The 22,232-nt window shown below is 38.8% G+C and overlaps 2 protein-coding genes across 2 annotated transcripts in view; both read left to right on the top strand.

Moving 5' to 3' along the window:
- The window catches only part of LOC144529551 (uncharacterized), a 29,955-nt gene extending 28,343 nt beyond the window's left edge, over nucleotides 1-1,612 (top strand). Inside the window, 1 exon segment of the mRNA XM_078268683.1 lies at nucleotides 1,077-1,612. Coding sequence (XP_078124809.1) covers nucleotides 1,077-1,612 — 536 coding nt within the window.
- A 2,569-nt stretch (nucleotides 1,613-4,181) lies between these two features.
- Nucleotides 4,182-10,438, top strand: LOC144530683 (uncharacterized). The gene is made up of 4 exons (XM_078270350.1): nucleotides 4,182-4,320; nucleotides 5,749-5,815; nucleotides 7,651-7,718; nucleotides 8,495-10,438. Exon 4 carries the CDS (start codon nucleotides 9,430-9,432, stop codon nucleotides 10,171-10,173), a length of 744 nt encoding a protein of 247 aa, XP_078126476.1. The 5' UTR covers nucleotides 4,182-4,320; nucleotides 5,749-5,815; nucleotides 7,651-7,718; nucleotides 8,495-9,429; the 3' UTR covers nucleotides 10,174-10,438.
- Nucleotides 10,439-22,232: the final 11,794 nt, after the last annotated feature.

Below are 22,232 nucleotides of genomic sequence, written 5' to 3'. Positions count from 1 at the left end.
AACATGCTGGGTAAAAAAAGCATAAGGACTCCCCAGAATAAGCTCCCCAGAGCTAGCTTAGTAACAAGCATTTCTGGGACATGGATACACACAGATGGAAAGAAAGAGGAGAGAGAAGCTTAGTGTGTCAAAGGAAGTCCCCCAGCAATCTAAAACTATAACAGCATAACTAAGAGCTGCAGAGAAGCAGAGATAGGGAGGCCGCGCACCATGACTGTGGCTACACGCCACCCCCGCCGGTCTAGACGGACGCTGCAACTCCTCACTCCCTAAATATACGTAAGCTTTCTATGAAGAGAAGCAGAATCAATCAATCAATTTAAAATCCACAAACACAACAAACTGAACAAAGTGATCCAACAGAACTAATAAATATATTGTATTTACAGTCTAACCAACAGAAAGCTAACTTTGCTTCTTTTGACTGTCACGGATATTAGAGAAGAGCGTTGTTGCCTTCAAGTGCTGCTTGTAAACTCAAAATTCTGACATATAAGTTGATGAGTTTTCTTCTCTGGGTGTTTTTAATAAATTAGTGTTTAAAAACCTACAAGCCATAATCACAACATGACATAGTTGATATCATAAAGATGTAGAATAAAGAGAGTTGAGGTGGATTTACCTTCCAGTTCCTCCCTGAATGGAGACCTGGGACCAGATGTACGACACATACGCACAAATACCACAAATACTTTCACACATAAACTCGTATTTCTATAAACAGAAAGTGTCACACACTGACTTCAGACCAGCGTACACATGGTTTTAGAGCCAGCTGCAGGTGATCAGGTGGAAATGGAAAACAGGCTGAGAGACAGAATCTTAATAATAAAACATTGTTTGTTGTGATTGTGTGTTTTCAGTCTACATAGCTCTAAATCTGTAAATCACCAACAGATGTATTTATAAACTGAATGAATTGTTATAACTGGATTGTTGAAGTTAAAGTTTGTTAAACATCATTCAGCTGAATATGAAAGTTTAAATGATTTTCTTTCAGTAAATTGTCAGCAAAGTTGTTAATAAATCAACAGATGATAACCTGCAGCTGTATTGTGTCTTGTTCTCTCCATCAGATGTCTCTGAACTGGAACTGGACACAAACACAGTAAACAGATATCTCAAACTGTCTGACAACAACAGGAAGGTGACAAATGTTAGAGAGGATCAGTCATATCCTGATCATCCAGACAGATTTGACTTCTGGTCTCAGCTGCTGTGTAGAAATGGTCTGACTGGTCGCTGTTACTGGGAGGTCGAGAGGAGAGGAGAGGTTTATATATCAGTGAGTTACAGAGGAATCAGAAGGAGAGGAGACAGTGATGACTGTGGGTTTGGATGGAATGATCATTCCTGGAGTCTAAGATGCTCTGTTGATGGATACTCTGTCTGGCACAATAACAAAAGAACAGACCTCACTTCCTCCTCTGTCTCGAACAGAGTAGCAGTGTATGTGGACTGTCCTGCTGGCACTCTGTCCTTCTACACAGTCTCCTCTGACTCACTGATCCACCTCCACACCTTCAACACTACATTCACTCAACCGCTTTATCCTGGGTTCGTGCTCTGGTCACCTGGTTCCTCAGTGTCTCTGTGTCCTCTGCAGGACTGAGAGTCTCTCCTGTGGACAGAAATACTGACTGAAGTTTAGCTGCTGAAATCAAAGTTCAGTCTGTCCACCATCACACACACTATAGGCCAATAAATCACATGTCAATTTAAACATTCAAGCCCATCTATCTCCATGCTCTTTTTCACACCGAATCCAAAACCCTTGTCTTCCACAACTGTTTAGGTTTCTGCAGATTTCGGATGCCGATTAAAAACAAGCCAACCGATAAAATTACTTTTGTTTAATGTAATCAATAGATTCTCTCAGACGTCAATCTCTGTTCATACTGTCACACAACAATGTGGGTATCGATCCATTAGATCTCGCAGCATAGTGTCCTCTTTGACAAACAAAATAAAGATTATAAAGACATCTGGGGAAGTACAGCAGTTAAATTCTGTTTAAACTGTCTGCTCTTCATGAATTACTTTTTACTTGTACTTCACTTTTTTTTTGTGTTACTTAGTTTTTAATATGTATTATCTTGTATGTTTTTATGTAAAGCACATTATGATTCTATCTGTGAAAAGTGCTCTTTAAATAAAGCTATGCTGAATTAATCAGAAAGCAGCAACGATTCATAAAAACAACATTTTTATTGTAATTCATCCATCCTCTTTCTATGTTTCTAAAAACACTGAAGTATATGTTGCCATGTTTTGCTGGCTGTACTCTGCATTTTCCTTGATTGAAGATGGGGGCCTAAGTGCTGCATTTTGTACCATGTGTTGTGTATTGGTTTTGTGGTGTTATGCCCCTGGAGGCCAGGGTGAGCATATCATGCTCTCACCTATACACACCTGCAAGCTATAATCACGCTGATGTTCCCTTTGTGTCACTACACCCTGAGGAAGGCGCAAGCCGCCACGCGTTGGTGTATTTTTAATGTCTTGCCCTATATATATATAAAGGCCTTTTTATCACTTTTTGTAACCAACCTTGAGTGCCTGGATTTTCTTTCTTGGTCATAATTCTTCTTCCTTTTTGTAATGTTTAACAATGTTTACACATGCCTGTAAGTCTAGCAACATTATACTGATAAATTTATAATGGAGTTTGGTGGGGGGAGATGGAACTAAACAGACATGTGTTTAGCTTGAATCATTCAGGACCGTAATGGGAGAAGAAGATTCATCTTGACCGGACAAGCGGTCGATACGTCAAGGCTGCTGCCCGGTGTCCTGTCCTGGAAATGTCTCTGGAGAAAAAGAACATTGTTCACAGCGGCGAGCTGAAGGAGCGCTGCACAAAGCTAGCCACAGTTAGCCACCCTGGCTGGACCGGAAACAGGGAAGTTACCTTCAAAATAAAAGAGCAACACAAAAACTCAACATAAAAGGTGAGTAAGGTTTATAAATGCTCACCATGGACAGGGCCGTCCAAACCCAGTTTACTATGCAAGAGTTTGGTACAGATACATTTCCATGACATGAATTCAAGTGGAATTAAATTAATAAGTTTGGACTAAATGTGCAAAGAATCACAAATTTACCTCATTGATGGTTCTGCTGATCGTTTGTTTCTTATGGTGGTAGAAAATTACAATAAAACATGTTAAACACTAACAAATATGGTCATAAACCTGCTTTAAGCTAAGTGATTAAAATACATAAGCTAAATAGTTGCTGATTAATGTTCTATGTATTAACTAGTAGGGGTGGGAATCGCCTCACAATACGACTTATGTTACGACACGATGTTATTGTGGTTTTAAACATATTGCAATGTTCTCTGATATATTACAATTTATTACCTTTTTTCCAACTGCAAATGTATCCCAATTTCAAATGATGGCCCCAAAAGGAAACTTTGTCAACATCTGTTTCATATAAAAAAGATACATTTCTCTGTTTCTTCAATTTTATTGCTGCAAAATGGGATTGTCAAGCAGACAAACTGACCAACACGTATATAATAGATCAATATTCGGCGTCTACATATCAATATAGTATCGCCACAGAAAATATCGCGATACTTTGCCGTATCGATGTTTTCCCCGAGCCCTAATAACTAGTTGTTCCAGTTTGGTGATTGTTTGTGTTTTTTGACCATCAAAAGAGTAGAAGTTTTATTCTATGTATATTAAAAACGACTGCCTGCTGAAATAGGACTGCACCCGACGTGAAGACGAGCAATACTTTTTTATTTCAGCAAATCCACTCGTCTGTGTAAAGATACCTGTCAATAAAAACAAATCAGATTCATGTTTAACGTATCTGCCAATGCCAAAATAAGACTGCACCCCCCTAACTCAGGATTGTAAAGTCTAACAATGACCCAATTTGCTTTACTTACATGTCATGACCTCTACTGAAAGTCCTGAAAAGAGCCTTCACAATCCTGAGTTTTCACATTACAGATGTTAAATATATATCTGAATTATTTTTATTGACAAGTATGTTTGCACAGACGAGTGGATTTGGTGGAAAGAAATGTATTACTCTGGCTCTGTGTACCTGCTGGCTGTGTATGTTAGGTTGTAGTACTAAAACATGTTGCAACCTGTGTTGGTGAATAGTAGTTTTATTTAGAATTTTCTGACAGGAAGTGTGTTTTATTCCCAGCGGCTTGACAGTGATGGTGAGAGGAGAGCGGTGGTGTCTCTGCACATCGGGGCTTAAATGAAAGAGGACGCATGGAGATCTCAGACAGCTGGCAGGATTATTCAATTCAATTCTTCTTCCACAGAGTGTCCTGTCTGCAGTCACGTGAGTCCAACAGCCCCCTGTCCTGCTGCTGTTTGTTTAAATGTCCTCATGCCGCTCTGCAGTTTCTCATTCAGCCAGCAGCTGTACTGCAGGCGCAGCTTACCTAAAGTCTAACTTCGCTATCAGCAGGAAGCATCTGCATTGAGGTACAGAGAGAGGAATTCCCTCTGGCTCCATGCATTCTTCAAACCACACACAGAGTATTCATTCACTTTCAATCCTTGGAATTTGTTTAATGTGTTGATGATAATGTTTTATTTTGTCATTCAAAGACAGATAAAAGACAAACCAGACACAGAAGGAGACACATGCTTTGAGATTTGATTTTATATTAATACAAGTAGTGATATTTGATAGAGTTAGAGAACATGTGTCTCTAGATGTGTGTGTGTGTGTGTGTGTGTGTGTGTGTCTGTATCTCACACACACACACACACACACACACACACACACACACACATCTGAAGCTGGAGTTCCTGAGGAGGTCACACAGATTTAAAGTCCTTGTTCAAGGACCAAACTGTGGAGGAGCTGAAGCAGAACATGACATATGTATGTTCAACAGTCTGAGCAATGTCACGCACTAATGGAGCTCTGAATATCTGTTCCTTTGGAGGACGCAGATGCTAATTAGTCTCTGTCAACACTGATTACATCTCAAATATATTCAGTTTAATATTATATATGACAGAAAAATCCTCACAGTTTGAGAACCTGGAATCAGAGAATATTTGGGATTTTTTTAAACAATAAAATAACTTTATTTGTATAGCACCTTTAAAAACAGTAGTTGACAAAGTGCTTTGACAGAAGATACAAAAGCACAAACACATTAACACACATTATGTACACACCATTGTAATAGTAAAACAGAAGAAGACAATAAAAAAGACGATAAAAGGACAGCATAACATATAAACAAGTCAATAAAAATGTCTGTCTGATAATTTCCTTTCCTCCATCTTTTATTAATCAATGTCTGTGAAGTCTGTCCCACACTACTACTACTACTATGTTCTGTAAGTTGTTCTTCTAAACAAAAAAGCAAATTAACATTCAGAAACTTCACAGGAGAAAGGAGGAGACCACACATCTTTTTTAAAAACCTCCATAGAAATGAAAGACTTAAATTCTGGTTTCTATCTCTGGGGAAACTGAAAAATTTAGCCGAAGTTTGGCCGAAGCAAAACCAAAACTACTGTCTCCAAACTTAGAAAGTAAAACCTGATTTTATGTTCCACTAACAGGACTAATACATGTGATACCATAACCATATTGGAATAACATAATGCTGGATTATTTTCAGCACATTCTCCCAGGTCCATCCACTATGCAGTTAAATAAGTGATTTAAACAAGTGAATCACTTTTTAGAATAGTTGATTCCTCCAGTAGATGCTGACTCTCCATCTGCCTCCTCCTCCTTCAGGGCACTTCCTCCTGAGCCAGCGGCATCATGGGAGGTTCCACCTCCACCCTCGTTATTGACGCCGAAGGTGATGAATATATATATTGTTTGGTATTTCACTTGAGTTTAAAAGGGGGAAAAGTAAAAGGAACCGCCTGTTGACTTAGATGCTCTATAAAACACAGGATTTATAAAACTATAAAAGGACAAAATAGGAAAAACAACTTAATGAGTGTCTGACTAATTATAGGGAACAACATTTGCATTTCAAAGATAAAATAGGAAAATGTAAATAAAGTAGATACTTACCTGACAGGTGGATTCTGAAATAAACCTGAAAGAAAAAGGGAACAAGTGGGTAAGAAATGACTAAGTATTTTATTTGGTAGCACTTTATAATAACTATCCATAATTCATCATTTGTTAAGCATTAGTTACCTATTAGTTAATGGTTTGTTCATTATTATTAATTTATTGTTCATACATAATTCATCATCAGTAAAGCATTTGTTCACACAGTTATGAATGGGTTGTTCATAATAAATAAGCCTATCTTAAAAAATATGTTTGTAAGTACATGATTTATACTTAATAATAAATAATGAAACAACCATTTATAAATGAAATCATTTTCCCATTATAAACCAGTTGCAAACTATTACTAAATGCTTTGTTCATCATTTGTAAAGCATTGCTCCTATGTTAATTCTCATAAATAAAGCATTTGTATACACACTCATAAATGGTTTGTTCATAGTAAATAAAGCTCTCAATAATCATGTTTATAAATAGAGGTTTGACACTTTCTTAGTATTGCAAAAACCATTGGTAAATTAAATAATTTTCCCTTTATCTACAAACTATTAGCAATTTCTTTGTTTATCATTTGTAAATCATAGTTCCTACATTCATTCTAATCAGTAAAGCATTTGTAAATACAGTTAGTAAATGGTTGGTCTATAGTAAGTAAGGTCATGTAAAACTTTTATCAGTTTTTTTTTAATAATTCCAAAATGATGCATTAACCATTTGCAAATGAAGTAATTTTACCATTATTAACTAGGTACTCAGGAATGCATAAGGTTGGTTAAAAGTAGGAAGTTAATGATTAACAGACTATCTACACCTACATTTGTTCATGTCTTAAATAAAATGTTATGATTTAGAAAAAGGCCTAAACTAATAGCTGGGGTGTTAACACATCTGTTACAAATAATTACCAATAATGTAATCCATGATTAACTCATGAGTTATTACTGGTTAGTTAAGTATATTGTGTGTTATCTAAAGTGAGCACTTTCTATGCTTTACAAAGCATTTATAAATGAGTTGCAAAGGCTAACAGAATCTGGACACACACATGTATTGTTCTATTTGGACATGCCTTCAGAAATATGCCTACGGATAGTTAGTGTGTTAATGCATCTTTAACAAGCACTTACCAAAACATCAATTCATGATTAACTCATGAGTTACTACTGATTAGTTGACTACATGGCATGAGCCCATCTAAAGCGAGGACTTGCTAAAAGCTTGTTTAAAGTTAACAATAATGGCACCCATATATTATTTTATTTTATTTTGAGACATTCCTTTTGTTTTCCAAGTTATTAAAATGTGGTCAAAAGTAGTTGGTAAACGCTATGGGAGAAAATAGTGGAAAATGATTTAACTTTCACTTACCTTTGATGGGCTTGTAAATAAGCCAATGGGTGAACTTGGGTCCGTGAGCTGACCAATCAGCTATCAACTAGGCTACGTTAGGTCGCTAGATTTACGTCTCCTCACGTCACTTTTGGCGCTACATCGGAATGTAGGCGGCCGTTATTCACTCGGTAAGAGACAAAGAATGACATTTAGTGAATTAAATCAATTCTACATACTATATACTATCTAATACTGGCTATGCCTTCTTGTGAATAGAACGAAAGAGAACTGTTCCTGAATCCACTGTCGTCACGGAGTTAAAGGCAGTGAATTCCATTAAAATGGTGAGTCATTCCTTAGCACTAGGCCTTGAGTTTCCCTAGCGTCGATGCTAATCGGTGCTAATCATGGATGTATTAAGAGAACGGTGCTAATATTGCAAAGCTAACGGGTTAGCTAAGGTGCTGTATTCATATGCTAATAGGGTAATTAGCCACAAAAGGCTAGCGGAGTACTGTGTATTGCCTGTGAAAAGGCTAATGATTCTATCTATTGGTTATGGAAAGTAATGATGCTTTTCAACACTATTGCTAGTTGTGGGTATTTTGTTGAATGAATGTTAGTACAAGTTGTGAGTTTAATTGTTTAACTGGAGTTTATGGTGAAGTAACTTTAAAGAGGCTAATTTTTAGTGCATTCTTTATACTGTTACCGGTGCAGGGAGGGATTGCACGCACGTCTTAATGCCTCTAGATTACAAGACTGTATCTTAAATTATGGGAAAATAATACAATTTGAGAGATGTTTACATGTAATTTATGCAATTATATTAAGAATAGTGTTAATGTTACTAAGGTAGGTCCCATACAACTTGAATTAGAAATGTATTTTTTAAAAGGTTACCTATTAATATAAATGTACTTTTGATACCTGAAAGAGATTTATATACTTTTGATACTTAAGAGAAGAAATTTAAGAACGGTTGTACAACTGAATAGAGATTTAGATATTTCAATATGGGTTAACTGAACTATCACCTCATTTTATTTTCATTGTAGCCTAAGCAATTGATTTTATTACTGAATAGTAATTGAGAGAACTGATTTGGCCTTATCTACAGGTGGAGGAGGTGGAGATTTGAAAAGCGCTATGCACGGGAGGACCGGTCCAGAGAGGGATATTGGATCACATTGACTCTTCAGATCCCAGAGTCTTCCAGGGTTTAGAGATTCCCAGTTCAGTTGGCTGGGTGGTGAGCTACAGGATCGAGACTCTGAACTTATACAGATTGCCCTGGATTCCTTCTTCATGGTGGTAGGACAAACAGAAACCAAACTCATATGGGCCCCAACGTTGAACATCTCTGAACTCTTGTCATCAAAGAACAATTGAGCTCATAGAATTGAAAAGGGTTTCTTTTATGTGCGCACTTTATTAATTAATTATTAATTATTTTAGTTGTTATTTTTCATACCTGTGTATATGTGTATGCCATGTTTCTGTGTATATTAATACACTTCTCAAACTGTATCCTGGTTTCCTAATCTCTTTATTGATGTTCAATTCTCTGGCTCTTAACAATGTAGTTTTCTTCTGGTTCAACCCTCACCTCACCGGATGACCTCACAAACCACCTCAACTCCACCCTGTCTACCTCCCTCAACACCCTGGCCTCCATCAAAACAAAAAACATCACTTTTAACACCTCTTCACCCTGGTACACACCTGCACTCCGGAAAATGAAACAAGCTGGCCGCCAACTTGAACATCTGACAATAAAATCATCTCTCACAGTTCACCATGAAGCCTACAAATTCCACCTTACTGCCTACAAAGACACCCTCATTGCTGCTAAATCTGCCTACCTCTCCACCATCCTCACCAACCCCTGTCAAAACCCCAGAATCCTCTTCTCCACAATGAACAACCTCATCAAGCCTCGGACCAACACCCTCCCTACCTCTACTCCGGATCTCTGCAACTCATTCCTCCACTTCTTCGCTGACAAAATCAACATAATTTACAAATCTCTATCCCCTGTATCTTAAAACCTGGATGCAACACAACTTCCTCAAACTCAACAGCGATAAAACAGAATTCCTCCTCATACACTCCAAATCCACACTCAGCAAAATCAATAACCCCACTCTCACCATCGACGGCACCATTGTCTCCCTATCTCCCCAGGCCCGTAACCTTGGTGTGATCTTTGACTCCACCCTCTCCCTTGAGCCCCACATCCGTCATGTCATTAAAACCTCCTTCTTTCACCTCCGCAACATCGCCAAAATCAGACCCTCTGTCACACCCCCCGCTGCTGAAAGACTCATTCACGCCTTCATCTCCTCCCGACTGGACTACTGCAACTCACTTCTACTCGGCATCAGCTCCACCGACATCAACCGACTCCAACTGGTCCAGAACTCAGCCGCCCGACTCATCACCCACTCCAAATCCTGGCACCACATCACTCCAGCCCTAAAACAACTCCACTGGCTTCCTATCTCCCACTGGATCACCTACAAAATCCTGGTCCTCACCTACAAAGCCCTCCACCATCTGGCCCCCTCATACCTCACTGACCTCTCCCCATACCAACCCTCACGGTCCCTCAGATCCACCTCAGCTGGTCTCCTCAGCATCCAAAAGTCCAACCTCCGCAGTTTTGGGGACAGAGCATTCTCCAGGGCAGCTCCCAGGCTCTGGAACTCCCTCCCCCAAGAGATCCGCACCTCTGCGTCCCTCACCATCTTCCAGTCCTGCCTCAAGACCCATCTCTTCACCACTGCCTATCCCTAGCCCCATGCCCCTCCCCTTTTCATTTGTGCCTGAATCTTGTTTTGTTTTGTTTGTCTCTATTATCTATAACCTGTAAAGCGACTTTGAGTTTGTGAAAAGCACTATATAAATTCAATTTATTATTATTATTATTATGGTTGTTTCATTATTTGTTAAGTATAAATCATGTACTTACAAACGTATTTTTTTAGATAGGGTTATTTATTATGAACAAACCATAACTATGTGAACAAATGCTTTACTGATGATGAATTATGTATGAACAATAAATTAATAATGATTAACAAACCATTAACTAATAGGCTTGTTTACTATGAACAAACAATTCATAACTATGTGAACAACTGCTTTACTAATGATAAATTATGTATGAACAATAAATTAATAATGATTAACAAACCATTAACTAATAGGCTTGTTTACTATGAACAAACCATTTATAACTATGTGAACAACTGCTTTACTAATGATAAATTATGTATGAACAATAAATACGTAATAATAAACAAACATTAACTAATAAGTAACTAATGCTTAACAAATGATGAATTATGGATAGTTATTATAAAGTGCTACCCATTTGTATTAAAATCACCCATAATAATACATTCGTTCTCCATACATATATAACAAACCATTTCAAAGAGCTCATGAAAATCTGTTTGCTTAGGGGGTCTGTAACATAATGGGCTTAGTTTTAGGAAGCAGCAGTTCAATCCATGCAGTCTCCAAACCCTCCACCTGGAGATCGGCCCGCGGGTTATATGTCAAATCATTCCTTATAAATAGGCAAACTCCTCCTCTGTTTTTGCTCCGATCGTGCCGGTAGATGAAGTAACCCTGTCCATCAAGCCAGGTTTCCGACACCGCAATCACAGTAGCCTTAGAGGTACTTGCAAGTTGACTGAGCTCCTCAAGCTTAGGCAGCAAACTCCTTGCATTAGTATGAATAAAATGAAGCCCTTTCCGACTGAAAACAGCCTCATAGTCATTCCTTGCATCAACCAAACTGTCACCAGAACAATGTATTGTCTCAAACTCCTCCGGACAATCAGTGACGTTTGCGTTACACATTTCATTCATACAACATCTGTAACAAACTAACGGAATGACAGAATTAGTCCTTACAGCCTGTTCGTAGATTTTAGATGTAATATTTCCACAATTTATGTGAACGGAGGCATCACAAAAGTCACAAGCGACTGCTTTAGCGTTTATCCTCACCACTTTCTCGCAGTTAGGACAGTCTCACCTTTGGCCGGTGTTTCATTTGCAAGTTATTTGGTCCTGGACCGGATATCTCCGGCGAGCAGTAGATAGATGGATAATATTGTGCCAAAAGCATCAGCCTTTTGCCTTCCACAAGCTCTATTGTTCCTGAAGGCGAGATGGGTCTGCGTGGTGATTAAAGCAGCACTGCCATATCCAAAAGGTTTGTCATCTGCGTTCACATAAGATCCGCAATCTTTATCAAAGATCTCACGTACGTATGCATTATTTCCATTATGCACTGTTCAAATCTAAAACCTAGAACATTCAAAAACAACACATCAACTAAAATTGCTGCCAGAGCTCCACAAGCACCTGACGCCTGCCCGGATCGCTGGCTTTCTGCCTGGACTGTCAGACCCCGCTGCACGCTGGGGGGGACATGGGCACAGAGGGGAATGTGTGTGTGTGTGTGTGTGTGTGTGTGTGCGTGTGTGGTGGCGGCAGGGACATGGGCACCGAAGGGAACGTGTGTTTGTGTGTGTGTGTGTGTGTGTGTATATGTGTGTGTGTGCTAAGCTCAACCAGCTCATCTAAATATTCATGAGCAGACCATACAGTATAAGGCAGAAAAGCTCTCGTTTCAATCCAGTCCCATTTAACAGGGTAGCATTAGGGCCAAAAAAACAGCAAAAGGGACATTTTCAGCCCAACCAATGTTACATACCCTATTAGGATACCTTAAGGAACAGCGTGAAATACAATATATAACCATTCTATCACCCCTTTAAGCTTCTGGGACCTTGAATTTCCCCTTGGGGATCGATACAGTATCTATCTATCTATCTATCTATCTATCTTTTTTAAATGAAGCCTGGCGGATTTATTAATCTGGTGACTGTGTGTGTCTGCAGGCTGTGTGGATAACGAGCAGTGGGTACCTCTCCCCCGGCTTGCCGATCCACAGAGGAAGCGTCATGGCCGACTGCTAGAGGAGTGTCATCAGGACGCCGCGCCTCATCGTCTTCCTGGGAGGGTTGCTGTCGCTGTAAACTCCTGCCATTTTAGCAGCTGCACAAATACGTGACGAATTAAAATTAAGATTCCTGCACAATAAACACATGTAGTTTATAAAATCTGATGTTTTATTATAAATGAAACTAGCCAACAATATAACGGCCTACAAGTCCAGCTGAAATTATTAGACGATTAAACACACAACTGTTTGGATCCTTTACACTTTCTACAATGTTTTAATACTTTAAGTACATTTTCCTGATGATACTTATTTTTTAGACTTTTACTGAAGTTACATTTTCACTGCAGTACTTTAACTTGTAACAGAGTATTTTTACAGTGTGGTATTAGTACTTTTACTGTAGTAAAGTATCTAAATACTTCACTTACCAAAAGTTTGACATGGAGAAACATCTGCATCACAACACAGGACGAAGTGAACTAACTGGAGAGATTGACTTTGATCTCCCTTATCAAAATGTAACACACTTACACCTTGGAGCTGATATGCAGCACTTATTTAAAAAGAAAATATGTCACTTTTAAAGCTGGTCTGCCAGTTACTCCCGTTATATCTTTACAAGCAATGTAGAGTTTAAAAAGCAATTTTTTTAAACGGAGTCCGGTGCAGTTCTGCTCACTCCACATAAAACATTACATCTAGTCTGGCTATCACACACACACACACACACACACACACACACACACACACACACACACACACACACACTCCACATAAAACACTACATTACATCACTTTCAGCAAACTTCACAGAGAACAATGAGGGAGAAAGCTAAAAAACACAGAATCCGTTAGAAGAACGTTATCGTGTCGTTACTAACTTCGTTGGTAACCGGCTCGGCTACCGACAACGTTATCTTCACTTCACCTGTCCAATGACTTTAGCAGCTAGTTAACACACTCAACTGTCCTGCTGTTACACAATGTATTAAGTTAAATCAAAGCTAACTGAGAACACCACCAACTTGAGTTAACGTTGTTTTAACGGTTACGTTAATGCTAGCTAACATTAGCTTGAGCATTGATAACTAATGCTACGTCAGCGTTGCTAATATTAGCCTGTTATCTGTTTTTGATGGTAACATTAACATAGTCTCTTTTTAACTTTTGTCAGATTTACTTAACGTAACTTACATTACTTTGGGTCAGTAAAACAGAATTATGTTGTAAAACAGTTAACAGAGCGAGCTTGATCTGTTAAATGTTGAAGAGATACTTCAGAAAATGTATCATTGTCAGATAAAGCGTTTTCTGTTTTGCTATTTAAAAATAAAGTGGTTTCGTCCGCCAGTTGTGAGATTTTAATTTGTCTGCCATGAAAATCAATACCTTTAAAATAAAGCAATTTTTTAGCTGTATTATCAAATTTATACTGCTTCCACTAATCTCTTCCCCCATCTTTTTTAAAATCAACAATAAGTTTGATCAATATAATGCTGTTATGCAATATAAGTCTGAAATAAGAAAACATGAAATACAAATTGTTATAGCATCTTTATTCATATTATCAGAAATTACAAAACAACTTGCAACTCATCAGCATTACATTCTTGATACTGTAGTTGCTGTGTTTGAACTGCATGGGGCAATGTGTAATTACATTTCTAACAGAAAGAAAAAGGAAACATCTCCTTATTCACCCTCAGAAAAGACATTCACTGGACCAAGGAAATTAAGTGAAATATTTAATTTACATATTTTTTTGTCTTTGCATTTTTTTCCATTAAGAGTCAGTTTGAAAACAATTTAAATGATTGAAGATCAGAATCAAAGCAACCTCTCATCCCCAAAAAAACATATATGTGTGAGTATTATAATTAGCATCACCAGTAGCCCATTTTCTCATTGTCTAATGTGCTAAACCTTGCATTTATCTCGGCCTAATATATAATATTTTCATCTGGATACTTACTTTCTCACTTTCATCTTTAATAGCTTTATCTATCCTCTTTTCTCACACTTACTCCTTCATTGCCTTTACAAAAAACACATCAGAAGCATCATCACCCCACACGTTCAAGTCCGGAGGCAATTTGTAAACCTCCAGCCTGATCAGGGTGTAGCCGCTCTCCTTCAAACTAGCACAGACCTGGGCCTCATTCACTGGGACCGTAGGGATCTTTACCCCAGGCGCCCCAAAATAGTAACTCATTCTCAGAGTTCTGATGAGCAGGAGGTGGCCACCGGGCCGCAGGAGCCTCCCAATGTGGCCCAGGGCCCTGGTGAAGGCAGACAGGTCAGGGCTGACACTCTCCAGACAGTAGCAGGACACAAGACAGTTGGCCCCTTGCTGAAGGAAGGACGTCAAGGGCCAGAGGCTGAGGGGAGTGCACGTCAATGGGGACAATGTCCATGATGACCTGACGTAGCTTGGCAGCCTTCTCTGTCCCATGCTGAGGGCCTGTTAGAGACAATGAATCATCAAATTAGATAAAAACCCCTATCATAAATGCACACAGCATTTACCTGAACTAGTTATGTAATTCATACTGTGTGTTGACTCAAAAGCACACTGATTTAGGTGTTCATTAGCTATGGGCATAGCTCTAGGGATGCCACTGAAGGTCTGTTGGTCACTCGGTCCACCACTTTGGTCCTGATTGAAATATCTTAGCAACTTTTGCATGATTTGCCATGGAATTTTGTACAGACATACATGGTCCCCAGAGGATGAATCATAAGAGCTTTATGATCCCCTGACCTCTCATCCAGTGCCACCAGCAGTTCAAAGCTTTCACTTATGCTGTGAAATATTTCTACATCTACTGGATGAATTGGTCCAACATTTGGTACAGACATTCATGGTTCCCAAATCATGTATCCTACTGACTTCCTACTCTGACTTTTTATCTACAGTAGTAGTAAATACATTTATTTGACATTTTATACAGTTGTCCCTTTAATTCAGCCTGAAATGTTTGGTATGTTTGGAAATCTGGAGGTCTAGAAAAACAAAGATCTTTGGGTTTGAACAGTGTTTGGATAAGGTGACCAGACAAAATCTGGGGGCATTTTCAGCTCAGAAGCGTAAAATACCTCCAAAACAGGTAATGTTTTTTTATCTGTTTTTAACTGCCCCAGGGACCACTAGCCCCGTTGGGGGGGGTCCATGGGCATGCTCCCCTGTAAAAAATGTTTGTCTATTTTATTGTTTAAATGCATCAGTCTGGTGCACTTTGAAAAGAAATTCAGACAACCAGCAGGGGGGTTCTATGTGTAGAGTAGTTTTGGAGACATGCCTCTTTGTAATTATGACATATATTTAAAAGAAAATTATGGCAAGAAATATTCCCCAAAATTATGAATATGCTTCTTTTTTTTTAAGTAAGTGCTGTAGTACAACTAGCAGGAGAGAAGTTATAATTGAGGTAAGTTTGGAGACACTACCTTATTTAATCATTAAATTAATAAATATTGTTGTTGTATCCCTTTTTGGTGTTGTAGTTTGTAGACGGTCCCTAAGCAAGTCTTACTGCCGTCTCACGGCCGGCTGCTCGTAGAGACCGGTGTTATTTCTCCAGGTTGGAAGACGGATCGTTCTGATGAAAATTAGTTTGTAGCTCATTGTTTACCTTACTACGGTAGGAAAGATGCGTCGTTTGTGATTTAATAACATTTCGCTGTAGAGTAATTGATCCCGGAAGTTCAAATCTGTGAATTTCTTCTAACTTTACCGAAGTTGAGCTCTGCGTAGCGCTTGCTCTGGCTGTCTTGAGCCTGCGGGTGTAGGGTGTACGACTATACGTTTGGTCACCGTTTGTTTCATTACAATTTCGGGTCTGTCAGTCACAGTGAAAACCGGGGACATTTTCGGGGGACAGCTCCAGCCGGCGACAAGTCACCGAAACCGGGGACGTCTGGTCACCCTATTTTTGGACCCACCTTAAATCTATATAATAAATAGAATAAAGGTATATTCACCGACTTTTGCGTGTTTTCAGAAAAACGAGTGAGAATAACGGAGAAGAAACAAAGTGTTTGTCTCCAAAAATGCCCAACAACTGAAATATTTGCCTCTGACAGAAATCAAATTATTAGTGTTGAATTAAACATAGGCCACACATATGTTATTATTGCAACCAATGACCTATTTTAATAAACACCAGCAACATAAGAGATTATCATCATAATCAGGCAATATGTTTAACTCAATCTAAAGGCTTTTTATTGAGCATAAACTGTTTTTGGAATGAAGTTTGTATGACCCATCACAATGTCTCCTTACCTTCAGTGAAAGCTCTATGCAGGCATGCATTTTCCACGGCTCAAGGCTGTCCTTTGTTTCCAAATCAGCGGGTGTTAGACTGTAGTTAATCTGCAGATACGTTGCAGGATCAAATCCCTGGTAGCAGTTTGCCATGACCACCACTCCATTCTCTGCTCCCTTTTCTTCCATCCTCCTGTTTTCTTTGTGACTCTACCGAACACCTGTGTAGTGGTCAGCCTTCAAGTGCACCGTCAACCGCCTTATATACCTGTGTATATCTGGGTGTGTCTGTGTCATTTTGTGTGTGTCTGTGCTTTGGGCTACTTTGAGTGTATGTTCCCTGCCCTGAGGCGCTGATACCATCAGATCAAGGGGGCTTCCTCCAAGACTAGACCCACTAATGGACCCCTCACATGGCTTTCAGGTCTTTGACCCACCTCTCAGATCTTCACAATCAATTTAAAGGGCCTTTTACACGCAAACTAGACCAGTTTCAATTAAAGTTACTCAGGCTACCAAAGAATACCATAATTCCTCCGTTCAAGTAGGCCTAAGCGATGCACCCCAAGCTTCCATCCTTAACCGTTTTGCCAGCAGATATTTGATATTGATATTTGAACAAAGTGCTGTGCTGTGTGCTGTGTGTCCACAGTGTGTGTGGACTGTAGTTACAGTTGCCTGAGGCCTTTTGGACACTTAGGTTATGTTTTAGTTTGTAAACCCCCTGCAGGAGAAACATCCTCTAAAATGTTCTGTTTGAGCTTCAACTTTACTCTGCAAACAAAAGTGTATTGGGAGTTGCACCTGGAATTGCCTCCAGCCTGAAAATAAACAAGAACTTTACTACTAAAATGTGAAAAGGTGAAGTGAAAAGCATGTAGCTGTTACTTGCATATATACTGAATAAAACCAAAGGATGCAGCAAATGGCCAAGTGCGACTTTGCTCAAGATGCAACGGCGTTATACCGTCAGCTATTCCATCAATCAATAGATAATCTCTCTCAAGGGTTAAAGACGACACGTTTAACAAACAGCCATGTATATTGGCTCTTCCAGTCTCTCCACTGCTGGCTGTTCCAAGTTTAACGGGAGAGAGGAGCAAGAGGGATTAGGATCGTGACCGGCCTCTGACAAGCTGTTACCGGTCAAATTCACTCGGGCGCCGCATGATTTACATCGCGCAACAGCAACATCACACGTGCACATGCAGGGTTTTCGCTGTATGCATGTAGCAGCAGCGCACTGCCGCTCAATCAGCTGTTTATGAAATGTCATAAAGTCGTAATTATACAGGGCTCGAACAGTCAGCCGCTCTCTCTCCCCTCTGAGGCTGAAAAACTGGAACATGAAAACCGCACTCACGCGGGTCCCGACTGCAAACAGTCAGCGTTCATGCTCTTTGGACAGAAAAGGGATTGTAAAAGCTGCTGAATGTTCCCATTTGCAAACACAACTCAAGTAATAAATAAATAAAAGTTTATTTAGGAACATAGACATAATATAATTATATATTTCATTAGAGTACATTAATCAGCTGTTGAAAGAAATCCTCAAATATATTAATTTATGTTTAGATTATTAGAAAAAAGTGATTGATTAAAATTCAAATGAAATACATGAACATTCTATTTCAACCTCAGTCTTCACTTAGTGTCCAAATGTCTATACAAAATCTATTTCAACACAAATATAATGAAAATACAAGATAAAAAAACGTATTGCCTCAAAGGACCACCAACTTTGTGAGCATTAATCTAAAATCTGTAATGATTATATCCCAATGTGACAGTTAAAAAAGGCATTTCACATTAAGAAAAATCAAACATTTTATTTTTTAATTCATAATATTAGCCAAGAAAACAAATTACATTATAACAATAATCTAGTTTTATTACAAACATAAACATCATACATACTATGGTTGGGCACAGCTTAATTTAATAGTGTCAGCCCAACTAATTTGCAATGTTTTGGACCAACTAATTTACTTAATTTGCATTCAACAACAACAACAACATACAACTTATTTTACAGTAGTACAATTACAGTAGTTAATAAAGTAGATCCAATCTATGCAATTTAAGTTAGCCTAACAAAAGTGCTTAATGCTGAAAGAAAGCCATTTAATCACATGGAAATCCTTTCCATGATTTAATTACATTAATTCAAAGAATAGCTTTTGAGTGTTAATAAATTAAAACCTTTTTAACAAACTCTAATGGTGGAAACAACACACAACAAATGAGAAATGGTGCAATCAAATTGTATTTCCAAAATTATAATGCACATTGTTTTACACAGTGCAGTTGCTTGTTGATAACACAAGGAAATATATCTCAAGTCTGTTATGAGAATACAGGGAAATGGGCCCTCTCACTCGCATCCCACTCTAACACACTCTTAACATTTGCACTTTGTACATCTTGCACCTGTGGCTTTATGTGATGGTGAACTCACAGAGAAGTTAATAAAAAATATTTACCAAAGATAGAACATTTTTAACATATATATTTTTTTACATTGAAACGTCGCTAGGGACATTTTTTAAACAAGTTTCAACAATGTCTACAGTATGGTTGTCATCAAGGGTAAAAACAAGACAAATGGAGATCTTACAATCAAGTTTAACTCCTGAAATATGTAAATGTTTAAACTTAAAAAACTTAAAGATAGGTTAGTCTTAATTTTGTTATGAGAAACTGAAAAAATAATTCAGCATACAGCTTTCCTTCAGTGCCAATAGACTGGACCTTGCATCAGAGAGAACATTTTTTAATAAAAACAGAGCACAAAAAAAACCCCAGATGAGCTGAACACTAATATACTGGGAAATGGGGCCCTGTCTTTATACTCACATTCCTCTTAAATATTTGCACTTACTAACACCTGTAGTTTAATGTGCTGGTGTACCTAAACAACAAAACAGAAGGTACAAGTTTTCTTATTGTTTTTTAGCCACTAGTGGGTGGTCTTGGGCACTGTTTTTTAGGATAGAAATCAAATTCCAAATATAACAAAGTAAATAAATAAAGTATCAGTAAATTTGCTCAACTCTGAGAACTATAACTACTTTTAAATCTTGTTTTGGATTGCACAGGGTCTTTAAGGACTGATTATAGGTCAGGCTCTATGAAACTATCGCTAAAAAAAGTGTTGGTATAGTTTTCCTCAGGTTAGAATGATGGTGTAGCTTTTGCTATGGCAATGTTTCTTAACGGGAAAGCAGTGTTTTGAGAACTTGTCTTTTGTTCGATAGTTTGTTTCTTCTGCAGAACCTCAAAAGTGTACTTGAGCTCCTGGGGGTAGCTCAGGTTCAGCGCGTAGACAAGACCCAGCAACATCACCACAGCAAAAGCTACATTGCACAACTCACTCATCACTTCCACCCCCTCCAGGACAATCCCAACATCCGTGGGGTCATCGCCAGGCTCTGCACCTTCTTGTCGAATGACAAAGATTCCAAATACTGTCTCCGCTATGGATTTGAGTGCTTTCATCGACATCCTGTGACAAAAAAAAAAATGAACAAGGACAAAGATTTTTTTACTGATGTGCATTACATGCATATTTATAGCACACAATATTTACAGTATTACTGTAAAACAGCTATCACTAACTTAATCCATATTTATAATATAATAATGCAAATGTAATCAAATAACCAATTGACATTAAAGTGGTTTCGCTGAGTCGGTGAAATACTTCAACAACTAAGCCATACTAAGGGCCTGTCTGTTGTAATCATGAGTTCAGTATTAATTATTCCATTTGAATAAAGGTATATTGTCTTATTAAAGGAAAAAGAAGGAGTTAAAGTATGGTGTGTGTGTGTGTGTGTGTGTGTGTGTTCTTGTCTGAGAGAAAGACAAGGAGAGAGGCTCCCAAACCGGCCTGGTTATTTCCAAAAAGATCAGTAATAAGTTACTTTACCTCAAACAGACATTTGATACACTGTTTTTGTTCATGTAAAGAAGAATTACATGATGAAAAAAAACAGGCCAAAGAATTTTTATGTGGTAGTGAGTTTTTATTTAAGTCACCTAATCATTTTCCTTTCACAAACTCACTTAACCATGAATGTAATTACGACATCCATCATTATCCAATTATTTCCTGTCTCTGTCTGAGAAAGGTGAGGACTTCCCAAAAGTCGGTGTGTTTATATCCTCCCCCTTATTTAAGTGACCCTCCACAACAGCAAGTGACTTGATTTGGAGTGACAGTTGGTAGTAAAGTTGTAGCAGGTAGGGGGCGGTTTGGGATTGCACTACAGTATGGTGCGTGTCACTAAGTGAGTGAGAGAAGAAGATAGTTTTAATGGCCTTATCTTGACCTAATTTTAAATCTAATGGGAACACACAGGAAACCCCATCCACTCCAACTCTGATAATCTCCATAGTGAACACATACATTAACATACCAGGTATTGCTTCACCAGCTTCTCTGGATCTTCATTAAGGTACACGCAGAGACCTTTGAGGATGCAAAACAGACTATTCCACTTTATATCCTTTAAGTTTTACGATAATCACAGTGGCCAATGTGGTAAGAATACCTGCCATCTCCATTTAAGACAGGACGATAAAAGGGACCGCTTTTGAGTGCTTTATGTCAGACGTGTATACAGTGCCCATGCTTTTTCTGTGCTTCAAAACTGCTTTCCAACAGATTCCAGAGTTTTATGATTTCAGAGCAGATGTTTCAGGATTAAATGATGCCCCTCACTTTTAAACAATGACCCCTAATGGGGGAACAGATGTGGTGCTCAAAGTCATTTCTACAATGACCAAGTTTTAAGTGATTTTTGTCACTTTTACATTGGTATCATACCTGGGTTATGGGTGCCATGATGGTCTTGATTTTTCTCCCTTGAACTCCACCTTTCTTGGCATACATCAGGTACTTCATCAGGTTTGCAGAGTGAACATCAAGCTCGGAGAAGAACTTTGACTGCAAATGGATCGTTGTGATTCTCTTGAACTCTGCACTCACCTACAAAAAAACAAGCCGTCAGAGTTTTGTTCGGTAGTTAGCAAGTTTATACTTCAGGCTTGTCTTCCATCCGCCATACCCAGTCACTGAACCTGGCTCTTTTAAACATGGATGTGTAGTTACCAGAGCTGCTGTTACCTCATCAAACTCCCTGTCAGAGAGGTACACTTTGTACTTGACGATCGTTTCAGCTAAGCCATCAAGAATAGCAGATTTAAGTTTAGTATCAGGATTCAACAAAGCTCCAGTTTCTTTAAAAGCAGCATTGGCCCTGTCCAGCTGTAGCTGAGTATCATAAGCAAACCGGGGCATGGGGAAGACAATGGACCAAGCAGTGGATCTCGAGAAGGTGGACTCAGGAGAAGACAATATGTCTGTATCAAATGAGCTACCAGCAGATGAAAGGGATGAGGAGTCATTCAGAGTTGGTGAGGTGGCAGCAGCTGAGTAGGGAGGGAGCGGGGTGCCACCAGGATGGGCAGGTACAATGACGTCCCCTTCATTCTGCACTGGCATGTGAGCGCCCCCTATATGGAACTCTGGTGGAACTGCAACCTGTTCAGAAGCCGGAAGTAACGAGAGAGTGGAACTTCTTCCCTGATTAGAAATTC

The sequence above is a fragment of the Sander vitreus genome, chromosome 15 (genome assembly GCF_031162955.1).
Source record: "Sander vitreus isolate 19-12246 chromosome 15, sanVit1, whole genome shotgun sequence".
NCBI lineage: Eukaryota > Metazoa > Chordata > Actinopteri > Perciformes > Percidae > Sander > Sander vitreus.
This window is presented reverse-complemented; position numbering and strand designations above follow the sequence as displayed.

Bases quoted from the DNA above. Each gene is read 5' to 3' on its own strand.
- LOC144530683 (XM_078270350.1), top strand. From the start codon at position 9,430: ATGCAACACAACTTCCTCAAACTCAACAGCGATAAAACAGAATTCCTC.